General features: G+C 41.1%; 3 protein-coding genes across 3 annotated transcripts; all 3 read left to right on the top strand.

Annotated features, from left to right (window-relative positions):
- The first annotated feature begins 152 nt into the window (after positions 1-152).
- On the top strand, positions 153-7,192 carry LOC135086078 (zinc finger protein 25-like). Its single transcript, XM_063980839.1, has 5 exons — positions 153-451; positions 1,751-1,898; positions 3,286-3,411; positions 4,344-4,565; positions 4,975-7,192. Exons 1-5 carry the CDS (start codon positions 296-298, stop codon positions 6,084-6,086), a joined length of 1,764 nt encoding a protein of 587 aa, XP_063836909.1. The 5' UTR covers positions 153-295; the 3' UTR covers positions 6,087-7,192.
- Positions 7,193-8,280: 1,088 nt separating this feature from the next.
- Positions 8,281-11,209, top strand: LOC135085905 (uncharacterized). The gene is made up of 4 exons (XM_063980689.1): positions 8,281-8,499; positions 9,265-9,406; positions 9,753-9,848; positions 11,040-11,209. Exons 1-4 carry the CDS (start codon positions 8,332-8,334, stop codon positions 11,207-11,209), a joined length of 576 nt encoding a protein of 191 aa, XP_063836759.1. The 5' UTR covers positions 8,281-8,331.
- A 70-nt stretch (positions 11,210-11,279) lies between these two features.
- On the top strand, positions 11,280-13,308 carry LOC135086135 (PR domain zinc finger protein 5-like). Its single transcript, XM_063980938.1, has 2 exons — positions 11,280-11,295; positions 12,152-13,308. The coding sequence occupies exons 1-2, from the start codon at positions 11,280-11,282 to the stop codon at positions 13,255-13,257; spliced, it is 1,122 nt and encodes a 373-aa protein (XP_063837008.1). The 3' UTR covers positions 13,258-13,308.
- Positions 13,309-13,552: the final 244 nt, after the last annotated feature.

Genomic DNA, 13,552 nt, shown 5'->3' with positions numbered 1-13,552 from the left:
ACGATGGTAGCGCTCCCCTGTCATTGAGTTTGGCGGGACAGTTCAGCGTGGGTCATCTATACAGTGTTAAAATCACAATCATAATCGAGTGATTGGAAGCTTCTCCTTGAAGCAGTAAACTAAACGCAGTTTTTTTAGTCTGTGCTTCTTTTATTGACATTTTGTCGTTTTGGGAAAGCTTTCGTGTCGTGGGCCATTATTTTGGTGCTTGGGCCACATCCCAAAATCGCTTGGGTGCTTTAATATGGAATAATTATTACTGAAACACATTAAATTATATTTACAAACGGTAAAAATGAGTGCGCCCAAAAATAACGGGCCTATTATAGACCCAGCTCTTTGTAGATGTTGTCGAGCCATCAAGAAATGCAGGGTTCTCACCGCCGAGTATACTTGGATGGACAAAAAAGAAGTGTACGCGGATATGATCATGGATTGTTTTGGTATTCTCGTGAGTATTATTACAAGGTAGTTACTGTGATATAACTTTAATGGCAATTTTATTGCTAAAAATGTAAAACATCCACTTTCACTTATAGCATAAAAAAAAAATATTTTGCAATGTTTATTTTATTTTAATTTTAGCCTCTTAACTATGCTATTACAACAACAAAAAAACATTTTGTTTTGTACAAAAGTATTAATTGTTCTCAAAAAGCCAGAAAAGTTCTTACATGGATAAGTATTTACAAACAAATTATCATTTAGAAATTACACTCTTGTCTGGATTGTTTAAATAGTGTGTTAGGTCACACATTATTTAAACTATAACATAATAACATCAGGTCATCTACCAAAGGTTTCAAAATCAACCCCATGAGCATGAAACAAATGTCTAAAAAGTGGTAAATTGATGATTTTTGATTTTAAATTTAATGTTTATGCTGAACTGTTTACACTCTAGGCTTGACCTTTAAAAAAGCATGATTAAGCAATTGACGATTACTAATTTAAACTGTTAAGATTAAGATTTGTATTTCCATGCTGTATCAAGGTATGAAATCCTGGGAATAACCAAAATGAAATATCGTGGTAGGTAAATGCTAGCCATCCCCCTTGGGTTTCCACAATGACTGGTCCTGCGTTGCCAGCGAAATTGTTCACACCCTCATTGAAATGGTTTTTCGAATGGTGGATATCCCATAAAGGTTCTATTCTCTTTCAATTTAAGTCTGAATTGCACCACCTTATTTTAACCGTAACAATAAAAATAACCGGTGCTTTTTGTATGAAGTTTGGCAGATTTTTGATGGTTGTCAAAGTTATAAGTGAGATGGTGTAACAGCCTAAGCGCTCCTGCACACGACGCCGCCGCCGCGCCCCTACACTGTTCATACGCGCCGAGTAAAGCCCGCCGCCGCGCCGCCACCGCGCCATCAAAGCATAATTTCGCCAGCGGCGCGGCAGCGGGCTTCACGCGGCGCGTATAAACAGTGGAAAGGCACGGTGGCGGCGTCGTGTGCAGGAGCGCTAAGCCTGTAACATTATCGGCCGTTTGGTGTAGTGGTTCGAAACGGACTACTATTCCGGAGGTTGCGGGTTCGATTCCCGCACAGTACAAACATTTGTTTGTATTGGACTGGGTGTTTTCTATGTATTTACGAAAAAAAAAGTATTTAAGTATGTTTATTTATATCCGTTGTCTAGTACCCATAGTACAAGCTTTGCTTAGTTTGGGACTAGAAGCGCAGTGTAAAAAAAATGTCCAAGGATATTTATTATTTATTTATTTTATTTATTTATTATGCAGCTGTCGCACGTGGACGAAAGCGAGCGCGACAGCGGCGTTTGCGCGACGTGCGTGGTGCGTCTGCGCGACGCGCTCGCGCTCCGGCAGCAGGTGCTGCAGTGCGAGGAACTGTTCTTGCACGCCAAGCTGGAGTACAAGGAGGCGGAAGGTAGGAGACTTCCACTTAGGCTAGTTTTAGGCCTCAGCCTCGAACTTAGCAGGCAGCGGGGCGGCGGCGGCGGCGGCGCGGGAGCGGCAGGATCTTATGCGTAAAATCAAATGGACCGGTTCTCGAAAACAGCGGCGCGGCAGCGGCGCCGGAGCGGGCAACGAGCGGGCAGCGGCGAGGGAGCGGGCAACGAGCGGGCAGCGCACTCCTTCTTTTGCCCACAATAAATCGAGCGTTAGGAATAAATTTGAATCGAAATAAAATTGTCGCCGTTGTTCAGACATTTCGTTTGCGAATAAAAACAAATATCTCGACAACACAACCCCGATCACAACACTTCGCCGCTAAAGCGCCGCGCGAGCTGCCCGCTTGTTTCGAGAACGGGTCTGCGTTGCCCGCCCCGCTCCAGCGCCGCCGCCGCTCCCGCCCCGCTGCCCGCTAAGTTCGAGGCTGAGGCCTTAGAATCGCGCTGACGCACGCTGACCGTCGGCGCTGACGGCCAAAATGTATGAAGCGACGGCGCCGAGCGATCAGCGTCACTCAGGAACGTTTCCTTCAAATTGTACATATTGATCTGGCAGCGCCGACGATCAGCGAGCGGTCAGCGCGATTCTTAAACCTGCCTTATACTCACCTATCAGCTTATAACTTAGTGCCTGAGGTGTGGAAGCGGCACGGGAGGATGATTTTCTTACGTCAAATGTCAGCGAGCGAGAGTTCATATTTTTTATGCTCCGTCACGTCAAAATCGTCCCTCGCCGTGCTGCTTACATAACTCAGACACTGAGTTGAGCGCTACACCTATTACATCCTTCATCATCAGGTTAATTCACTGTGAAAATGACGCACCAGGTGCATGTCAGGAGCTGTTCCTGCACGCTTTAGTACAAGAGGGCGGAAGGTAGGAGACTTCCACTACATCCTTCATCATCATGTAATTTAGGCACGAGGTACAGCTGTTCTTTTACGCCAGCCAGAAATGACTGTAGGAGCGTCACTCCAGATACATTGCGAGGCAACCTCAGGCCGAACGGCTGCCTCGTCCTGAAGCAAATACATCGCCGCGAGACGAGTCATAATAACTAACTAAGGAGCGGAGACGAGAGAAAATCTGTAATAACCAATCAGATTTCCTTATTTCTACATCTCTCTGCTCAGCTTTCGGTGAAAATGGCCTCGCGCGCCTTGTTCCCAAGAAAGGCTATGTGTGTGAAATATTATGTGTAGGAAAGGCAGCAGGGATCGTCTAATTACGCTACGTTTTGGTGGAAATAACCTGCCAGTTTCGTCGCATATCTCCTCTCATCTCCGCTTTAGTGGACCTGACCCACATTAGTACTTATCTCTACCACATTCATCAACCAGCAATGTTTGTACTCCTCCACAGAAACCAAGAAGCCCCTGGAGATTGAGCCCAAGATAGAGCCCAAGGATGACGTCAGCGATCACAATTCCGTCCTCGAGATGGACCACGACGACAGACTGTCGATTGACTACTCCGCTGATGATACAGGTATGGGATATTGATCTAAAGTCCGGTCGCCGAGCACGTAGAATTTCGTCCAATGGCCCCAAGCTACCGCGTAATTATATTGCTGTCACGCTCGCACACTCACTGCGGCCGCCCGTCGCACATTCGTGACAACAATATAAATAGACGAAATTCTACGTGTTCGGCGACCGGACTTTATCTATTCTGTATACTAGGTTTGTTCCTATATTGCTTTTGGATGTTCTATTAACATCATTAGCTAATGTCGAACATAGGCCTCAACTTGTCACATCAAGTGTCTACCAGCGACCTTTCGCTAGCCATCTGGAAAAGTACGCATTTTACCAAATTCACATTTTGCGAAATGCACATTTTGCGAAATGCACATTTTGAGAAGTGCCCCTTGTTAGAAGAAATGCCCCAACAGCGTAGATTCTGCGTCAGACTCATTCCACTTAGACGTAAAAAGCTCTATTCTATGCTTGCCAAGCTCTGGTTTACCTCAACATTTACTGGTTCTTCCAAAGACATACTTACCTAGTTATTTGTCACAAATTATATCAATTTAGGGAGCTATTTTGGTACGCCATCCGCAAATCTTGCCATTCATTCATTGACTCTTTTTTGATCACTGACAAACCCCAGTTTGGTCAAGACATTGGGCTAGATTTCCAGTTGGAATGTTAAAGTAAGTCCGCCTGGCTAGCTACCACCATCTTACCTAAGTCTGTCGCCATAACAACAATGTTAACAGCATTGTTGTTTTCCGGCAGTTAGAGGTAAGATAGCCAGTTCCTCCGTGGTTGAGGATTCCGGGTGAAGTTCGCTTCCACCTTCGGCCTTATCGTCACTTACCATCAGGTGAGATACAGGCCAAGAGCTTCCTCGTTGTGGATAAAAAAAAAGAAGTGGTTTTAACACGTCATAAACACGCCACATTATTCTCTCCACAGAAGTAAAACCGGACACAAAAGAGGAGAAAATCGACATAGAAGCAAACGACATAGAACCGCCACCAAAGTGCAGCACAGAAGACAGCGACGACTCGTACGCATCATCTTCGGATTCCGACAAGCCGATCAAAAGAAAGAGAAGCAAGAAGACAAAATCTACAAAGAGTAATGGGTCTACGAAGAAGAAGACGAAAGTGGCTAAGGCGAAGAAGGAGAAAGCTGGTAAGTGAACAATGAACATCTTTTTAAAGATTATTAGGAAGTACAGTCCACTACTGAACTATGAGCCTCCTCCACTATAGTGGAGGGTTTTGCCATAATCTCCACGCTTGGCAGGCGGGTTGGAGATCGCAGTTTAAAAGATTGATGTTTTTCAGAGAGCGGTGCTGCTCGTGACGTGTTGCTTATTTTATTTTATTTGGAAAGGTACACCAACAGTACCTACATATACCTACTTACACTATTTAAAAAATACAATTTGTTCACATTTCTTATACATGGGTACCTATTCTGACAGATTTGTGTGTTCTGTATTAAATATTTCATCAGTGTGAGTATGTATTCGCCTCAACTCTCGCTGCGTGACTTAAAGTGGTTTGGATAATGATTCAGTTATTTTTGTACTTTACAGGTTCCTCGAAAAAAGTGATCAAAGTGAAAAAACCGCCCGTCGAAAAACGCCACAACTACGACAGGGACCTCGACTGCATGTCCGAAGAGAACCTAATAACGATCATCCAATACTCCTACGTCTGCCCCTTCAAGAACAGAAGAAACAATTACTACTGCTTCTACTGCAAAGATTACTACCCAAAACCAGAAGACCTTAGAGAACACACAGCGACCCACGACACCAAACCGTTCCAGCTACTCATGGGGTACAAGAAAATGCCAAAAATCGACATCACAAGAATTGACTGCAGACTGTGTCCGGCCAAAATAGATGATCTCAATACTTTTAAACAGCACATAGACCAGATCCACGGCAAGAAAATATACTTTGAAGCACCGGACAAGATGCTGCTCTTCAGACTGACGTGGAACGATTTAGTCTGTGTCATGTGTAACGATGTGTTCGAAGATTTCAACACCCTCAACACCCATATGGTGGGGCATTTCAGTAACTACACCTGCGATATCTGCGGCTTCTGTTTCTTGGAAAAACCACGCTTGGACGCCCATTTAAAACGACATAAGGACGACGAGCGACACACGTGCGAAGTCTGCGGAAAAGTGTTCAAATCAAACCATTACAAGGACATGCATGTGGATATAGTGCACAAGAAAAAGGCCATCATACGGTGTCCGCGGTGTGACGAGTGTTTCATGTCTTACGCGTTAAAGAACAAACATTTGACCGAAGCCCACGGCCAAAATAGAACGTACCCGTGTAACTTGTGTGACAAAGTGTATAATAGGCAGAAGACTTTGACCGAGCATCAAAGAAGGAATCACCAGAAGGTGTTGAAGCATCAGTGTGAGTATTGCGATCAGAGGTTTTACTTGCCGTCTCGGTTGAAGGAGCACATGGCGACTCATACAGGCGAGAGAAACTTCCGATGTGAGTACTGCGACAAGTCGTATCCTAGGTTGAAGTCTCTGCAGTACCACATACGAACGCACACAAACGATAGGAGGTATAGATGTCACATTTGCGGTCAAGCGTTCATACAAAACCCGAGTCTGAAGTCCCATATAAAGAACCACCATCCTGAATGTGACATAGAGGGATGTTATTTCTAAGATAATTGAAACTTGTGTGGATATTGCTTAGTGTGTTTGTATTGAGATTATTGTGTATTAGATGGGGTAGATCGTGCGTTTTATACTTGAATCAAATTGCAATTTCTCAAACGAAATTATTTATATTTATTAAATTATGGAATTATATTACCAACATCACTTACTTACATCACAGTATATTTTTTAAGTAATTATAATTTATATTGTTTTAGAATTATTTTACTAACATCACGTTAAAACATCACAATTTATTTTACAAGTAATTATAATTTATATTATTATATAATTATATTACCAACATCACTTTAAAACATCACAGTGTGTAAAGTATATTTTCTAAGTTATTTTTTACATTTTTTTTATTGAGATTATTTTGTATAACAGAACAGTATTGTTAGATTTTTAAACGCTTATTAATAAGGCAGCATAATAATTATTATATCTAATTTATTCCCGATGTTTAACAAACACGACATCAACATTTTCGTCAGCAAAGTATTCTTAAGAGTACAAATAAATTACAATATTAGCGTTCATAATTTTGAACTGACTAACACAATCTCTTGAAATGTAATTCTGCATTTGCGATAATGTTTTTATTGTTTTAATATTATTTAAGCACGATCTATCAAATGTATCGGTATAGTAGGAGTAATGATGAGTAGGATGATTATTTATACAGTTTAATATAGAAATGTACCTATTGTAGGTTAATATTTTACACAAAGATTTTTAAGTAACATTCTTAAGTCTTTGGCTTTATACTTTGTTTAAACAAATTCATCACAATTTATATATTTTTACAAACAAATAAAATAGTTGTAGATAGCAAATTAGTCAGTTATGCAGAAGTTATGCTGAACAAATCACAATAATAATAATTTATCATCACAAGGCTAAGTTTTGAAACCTAAAATATTATTAATAATGAATAAAAAATGTGCGTTTAAAATCTTGTAAATGCTTATTTTAGTAATTAAATATTGTAAATAAAAATAAGTATTAATCTCATAGATTATGATGACGATAATATTCCTAAGTAGTGGTCAAGTGAAGTAATATTGACTTTAATTTATAAGTTTTATAATAAAACAGTTTAAAAAGTGTTGATGCTTTCATTTTTTCGTGAATCCCTGAACTTCGTGAACTTCAATTTAAAAACTTTTCACATTTTTTTTTGCTCAATATTTTTTAAATTATTTTTATGAGACGATAATTGCGCGTTTACCCTAGTCAGTGCATTCTAATTTCTATCACATTCAAGCTATAAAATAAAAAACCGCCATAAAAAAACAAAACTAATAGCTAATAGATATTGAATAAAATAATATTTGTGTTGATCGCCCCAACTCTCGCTGCGCGACTTATACCGCTCCTGTTGTGAGGCTGGACCACCTACTTCAGATTCAGATCCAGAGGTCCAAGGTTCTATTACTAGTGGGAGCAAAAGTTTGGTTGGTGGTAGGGCTTGTTCTAACATCTAGTCCGCCTGACAAGCTTCTTACGTCTATCGCCATAACAAAAATGTTCCGGTAGTTTTTAAGTTCCTCTGTGGTTGAGGATGTTCGCTTTCAGCTTTGGCCTGATCACTTTCCACATCAGTAGTAGGCCTAGGATGCGCGCCGCGATAAGCGTTTATCACTGCCATTTTATCAATCTTAAGACATTTGTCGTCTAAAACATTCGATAAGATTTAATCACGGCGTGCATCCTAGCCCGGCAGGTGAGAAGCAGGCTAAGAGCGGAATATCATCTCCTCAAAAGTTCCCTGCTCGAAGGTTTTTATAATCATAATCGAATTAATTTATTTTTATTAAAGGGAATAAAATCTGCACCCCGATTACGGTAACTTTTAACGTCTACAATCCAGACGCGTTTCTGATTCTGCAATACGATTGGTCAAAACAGCTGACGTACGCTGTTGAACGACCAATCGTATCGCAGAATCGAGAAGCGTGTCTGGATTGTTGACGTTAAAAGTTACCGTAATCGGGGCTCTTATAGCAAAAACGAAACGCTTTTGACGTTGCGTTGGTCATGTTCTTTTCAAATAATTTTTTTGTGTATTGCTTACGATCAAATTTCTTTTGAAGCTTTTTCAGAAATCCTACAAAAAAATTATACTCTGCTGAAACATAGACGAATTGGAATGGAACACGACTATAGTTAATTTTGTATCGTCTTGTGATTGTGTTGATGTGAAGAATCGAAGTTTTATTTAATTTAAATGTAAATAAATCAAGAAATGGCTACTCCATCGGGGTCAGGGAAAAATAGAGGACCCATTGTGGACCCTGGACTGTGCCGTTGTTGTAGGTCTATTAAAAAATGCCGACTTTTGACCGCAGAATACTTGTGGAATGGCGAGAAGGAAATTTACTCAGATATGTTTATGGACTGCTTCGGTTTATTGGTAAGCTAACTTAATTTCATTGAGCTGTGTACATCCTAGATATCTATTTCTTTAAAGTACGGTAAATCCTTCCCCCTTGGTTCTGTAGAATAAGCAGCAAACCAAGTCCTAAAAAGTCCTTAATCCTTTTTCTAAGCTCTTCTGTATATTTTTCATACTTTCAATTATTTCCCTACAATTAAAACCTAATCTATTTTTTCTAATTGCCCAATGCTTGTGAATTTTACATCATAGGCTCTTAATAGAAGACCTATGAGTAAAATATTAAACTGTTGTTGTTCACTACAATATTTGCATCAGGCATGAAAATAGTTTAAATAATTTAAAAAAATGTTGTAAAGACGATCACTGACAATTGACTACTTTTTCATGTGGAATTTACATTATTTTTGAACCAACTTCAAAAAAGGAGGCGGTGTTATGTTATACTGTATATAATTTTAAGTAACTACTGGGTATTGTCACTGGTTTTACATTTAAACCAGTTTATGCCCTTAAGTCCTTAATAATTCAGATTTTACTTTTGGTAGGACGAAAAAGAATTGAGTCCTGTAAAGATTAATTATGTAAGAACTAATTCAATTATTCTAAACCAGTGTTTTTGAACCCTTATTATGAAAAAAAATTTTTGCGACCCCCCAACCGTTCACTGTTTTTTGGGGGTCGTGACCCAAAGGTTGAAAAAACTCTTATAAACAAATAATTATAGAAAATACTTTTGTAACCAGTCTATAAAAATATTTCTACTTCGTAACCATTTTTCAGCTGTCTCACCTGGACGGGGACAGCAAGGAGTGCTGCATATGCGCGGCGTGCGTGTCGCGACTGCGCGACGCCTGCGCCTTCCGTCGGCAGGCGCTGCAGAGCGAAGAGGTGTTCCTGAGCGCCCGGCTTGAGACCAAGCAAGGTGAAAACTTAAAGAACTTAAGTTTTTTAACTGCCTCTGTAGTCTAGTGGACTAAGACAAGACCGAACGCGATGGAGGACTGTTGTGGACGCCCTCTGCCCCATCTAGGGGACATAGGACCATAAGTCAAGTCAAGTGTAGTCTAGTGGTAAGACCACCTGCTTCAGACGCAGAGGTCCCGGGTTCGATTCCTAGTGGGGGCAGATTTTTCTGTTCGGTTTGGTTGGTGGTAGGCAAAAAATGCAATAAAAATAAGGCACACTACGCCACTGTTGTTCAGACTGATGTGTTTTTATTTTATTCATTATTTTATCTGTTTTTTAACATTAAAAATAACATTTTCCAGGTCTAGACAGCAAGATACTGCTGGAGGTGAAACAGGAACCGCCGGCAGATGACAACGACTCGATGGGCGCTGACGACGTGGGCATGGGCGAACCCGGTAAGCACATACGCTACACCCGTTTAGGCGCGATTGGTCCAATTCGCGATTGGTCTAATTCGCTATTGATCCAATTCGCGATTGGTCCAATTCGCTATTGGTCCAAAATAAAAGGATAACCAAAATGAAAAAAATAAGGAGGTTATCCAACTTTTACTACTATTGCAGGAAAAAGCGAATTGGCCCAATAGCGAATTGGACTAATTGCGAATTAGACCAATCGCGAATTGGACTAATCGCCAATTTGTAAATTTTTCACGATTGGACCAATCGCGCCTAAACGATCTACACCTACTTTTTTGTTGCAAATATCTATAACTATTTAAAAATGCCCCTCTATGATGTGACGTCGTCGCTATAAATGCGTAGGCACGGCATTAGGCCCGTTTAGGAGTCAAAAGGAGATGTGTCTTGAACGTTTTGAATAACTAATCAGTAGGCCTAGGATGGAACCCCGTGATAAGCTTTTATCGCGCCATTTTATCGATTTTTCGCGATATGCCCATACATTTGTCGTCTAAAATTATCGATAATATTTTGTCACGAAGCACATCCTAGCCCGGCAAATCTCCATAACACGTCTTCCTTAACTCTATCTAAGGAAATCTGATTTGTTATTTAAAATATCTCCTACAGATGCAGAGGATAGGTACATGCTCTCCGTTTTGGTGGAAACTGAGTCTAAACCAATCGCGTATTTCGATGGATGTCACGCAAAAACTACTACCTAAACGATTTTGTTGAAAACTTAAAACTACAGTAAATTGTTTAAACTTTAATAACTTAGTATGTTATTTAAAACGATCTGTAATTTCCCGTGGGCGAAGCAACGAACAAAAACTAGTTGTTGCTGTGATGCTCGTATGTGAAGAAGCGTGTTGATAAATCATTGAAATGCTTCGTCTTCAATAATTGCGTGTACTATCCGTTCGCTTTAAGTTTGCCGCTGGCGATATGACGTCACTCGAAGAAAAGCGTCTATAACTCTATTTAAAATATTTTTTAATTATTATTATTGATAAAAATTGTGTATTTGCGTAAAATAAGACACATTAATTGCGTTTAATCACCAACTAATTGCGTTTAATCGCGGTTGGGGGAGACGCGCATTCCACGGACCGGCAAACTTAGCGCGAACGGGTAGTATTCTAGATTCCACAATAAAATTATAATTTTCTGGATTTCCACCAGACCTCGAAGAGCAAGACCCCAAGTCGGAGCCTTCGCCCTCGGACGCCTCGGACGCGGACTACAAGCCGCGCCGCAACAAGAAGCCCGGGCGACGGCAGCTGCTCGCCAAGATGAACAAGCTGAGAGACAAGCTGGACCACATGATGAGCGCTACAGGTAAAAAAAACTAGTTTTTTTCCAGCAATACGGGACTATTCCCACCTCTCGTTCCCACCGCTGCAACTCCTGTGTAGTGACCACATGATGAGCGCTACAGGTAAGAGCCATAGCATACCTGCTACTTTTAGCAAGCTGACCCTTTCCACTCAGCAAGTTGCAGCGGTGGGAATAGTCCAGAAACCACACGGCAGTAGCACACTTAAAAACGAATCTTTACGATGTGTGCTATAGGTAAGGGCTCCTAAAGTCTGGTCCGTGAGCACGTAGAATTTTGTCCAATGACCCCAAGCAACCATCCTTATCGCTCGCGCGTAATTATATTGCTGTCGCGCTCGCACACTCACTGCGGGCGCCGGTCGCACAGTCGCGACAGCAATATAATTACGCGCGAGCGATAAGGATGGGTAGCTTGGGGTCATTGGACAAAATTCTACGTGCTCACGGACCAGGCTTTACAAGTAAACATGATAGAAGTGGTGCTACCAGGCCTACAAGCTATAAGGCATGGACGACGTCATATCGTAGAAATTCACGTACGGAAGACGTATTGTGGGCAGGCCTTCCACTAGGTGGACCGACGATCTGGTAGTCCTTGGCCTAGAAAGGCCTTTGTCCAGCAATAAACGTCATTTGGCTAAAACGACGTATCTGCGACGAATTGATGCGAATGCTGGTAAACACGTAAATTGACTTACAACAACAAGTGCCTATTACTGCTATTACTGTTAAAAAACATCTACTTTTCCTTTTATAAAGCAAATAAATTATTTCTGCACGAATATTATCTAGCTAAGGCGTAATTGCCTTACCTAACAGGTATACCTTAGCTTATAAACTTATGTCTATTTACACCACAGATACTTGTTCTCATCATTAAATTTTGCCCTCGAGGGAATCAAACCCTAAGCTTAGATCCTTGTTCAAAACTAACCTTGTCTATTCCTTGCCCACAGAAGCAGTTGCCCCAAAACGAGAGAAGATACCAAGAGCAAAAAAGAAGGAATCCCTCGACCACGACAACATGATGTATAACAACGCAGTCACCATAGTACAGAACTCCTACGTCTGTCCGTTCCATAATAGAATCAGCAACTACTACTGTTACTACTGCAAGGACCAGTTCGTGAACCCCATAGAGTTAAGGGACCATACGTTGTCCCATGACCCAAAAGAACTCTTTGAAAGTATGATGGAAAACAAGAAAATACCCAAAATAGATATCACAAGAATCGATTGCAGATTGTGTCCGGACAAAATAGACGATATCGATACTTTCAAGCGGCACATCACTAATACCCATGGAAAGATCATATACCCAGTTGACAACGAATTCCTCAAATTCAGACTGACTTCAAACAATCTAGCGTGTACAGAATGCAACAGTGTGTTCCCGTATTTCGATATGTTAAAAAAACACATGATCGACCATTTTGGCACTTATATTTGCGATATGTGCGGAGCGTGCTTTCTCGAGCAAAACTCACTGCGAACTCACATCAAATCTCACAACAAAGTCGAAGCGAATTTCCCTTGTGAAGTCTGCGGGAAGAATCTAAAATCTAAGTACAGCCGATATTTACACGTAGCCACTGTACACGAAAAGAAACCAACAGTTAATTGTTATAAATGTGAAGCAAGTTTTCTGTCTTATGCTCAAAGGAACAAGCATTTGATAGAAGTCCACGGAGACAAGAGGACGTTTCCTTGCAAATTGTGTGACAAAGTGTATAATAGGAGGAAGACATTAATGGAGCATAACAGAAGAAATCATTTGAAAGTGTACCGGCATCAGTGTGATTTGTGCGATCAGAGGTTTTACCTTCCATCGAGGTTGAAAGAGCATATGGCAACGCACACCGGTGAAAGAAATTTCAGATGTGAGTTCTGTGAAAAAAGCTACCCGAGGCTGCAGTCTCTCCAAGAGCATATTAGGTCTCACAGTAACGACAGAAGGTACAAATGCGATCTGTGCAACTCAGCGTTCACTCAGAATGGGAGTCTCAAGAATCATATGAAGAGTCACCACCAAGGGTACGACTTGGATACGAGTTTTAGTTGAATTAATGTGAATGTGTTTTTTATTTATTTATTACATGAATTGATGATCAAATGTTTTGTATTTTTTTTTAAATGCTCTAGAAATTTTTATGCCACGATAGCCGAACGGTGAATGTGTTGGACCGACTCGATATCCGAGAAACGTTGATTCGAACCTCGCCGCCGCTCGTCTAATAGGGTGAATCCACTCGTAACACCCGATTGAGTTAACTGCGTACCTGGCAGCTGTGACGTCACATCGACGCTCTGATACGGACGGGGCGAACGCAGGGAGGTATGCGGGTGAGTGCGAGGGA

The sequence above is a fragment of the Ostrinia nubilalis genome, chromosome 30 (assembly GCF_963855985.1).
Source record: "Ostrinia nubilalis chromosome 30, ilOstNubi1.1, whole genome shotgun sequence".
NCBI classification, from domain to species: Eukaryota; Metazoa; Arthropoda; class Insecta; order Lepidoptera; family Crambidae; genus Ostrinia; species Ostrinia nubilalis.
This window is presented reverse-complemented; position numbering and strand designations above follow the sequence as displayed.

Bases quoted from the DNA above. Each gene is read 5' to 3' on its own strand.
- LOC135086078 (XM_063980839.1), top strand. From the start codon at position 296: ATGAGTGCGCCCAAAAATAACGGGCCTATTATAGACCCAGCTCTTTGT. The intron at 452-1,750 runs GTGAGTATTATT...TTTATTATGCAG, and splicing joins TGGATTGTTTTGGTATTCTC to CTGTCGCACGTGGACGAAAG. The intron at 4,566-4,974 runs GTAAGTGAACAA...TGTACTTTACAG, and splicing joins GGCGAAGAAGGAGAAAGCTG to GTTCCTCGAAAAAAGTGATC.
- LOC135085905 (XM_063980689.1), top strand. From the start codon at position 8,332: ATGGCTACTCCATCGGGGTCAGGGAAAAATAGAGGACCCATTGTGGAC. The intron at 8,500-9,264 runs GTAAGCTAACTT...ACCATTTTTCAG, and splicing joins TGGACTGCTTCGGTTTATTG to CTGTCTCACCTGGACGGGGA. The intron at 9,849-11,039 runs GTAAGCACATAC...GATTTCCACCAG, and splicing joins CGTGGGCATGGGCGAACCCG to ACCTCGAAGAGCAAGACCCC.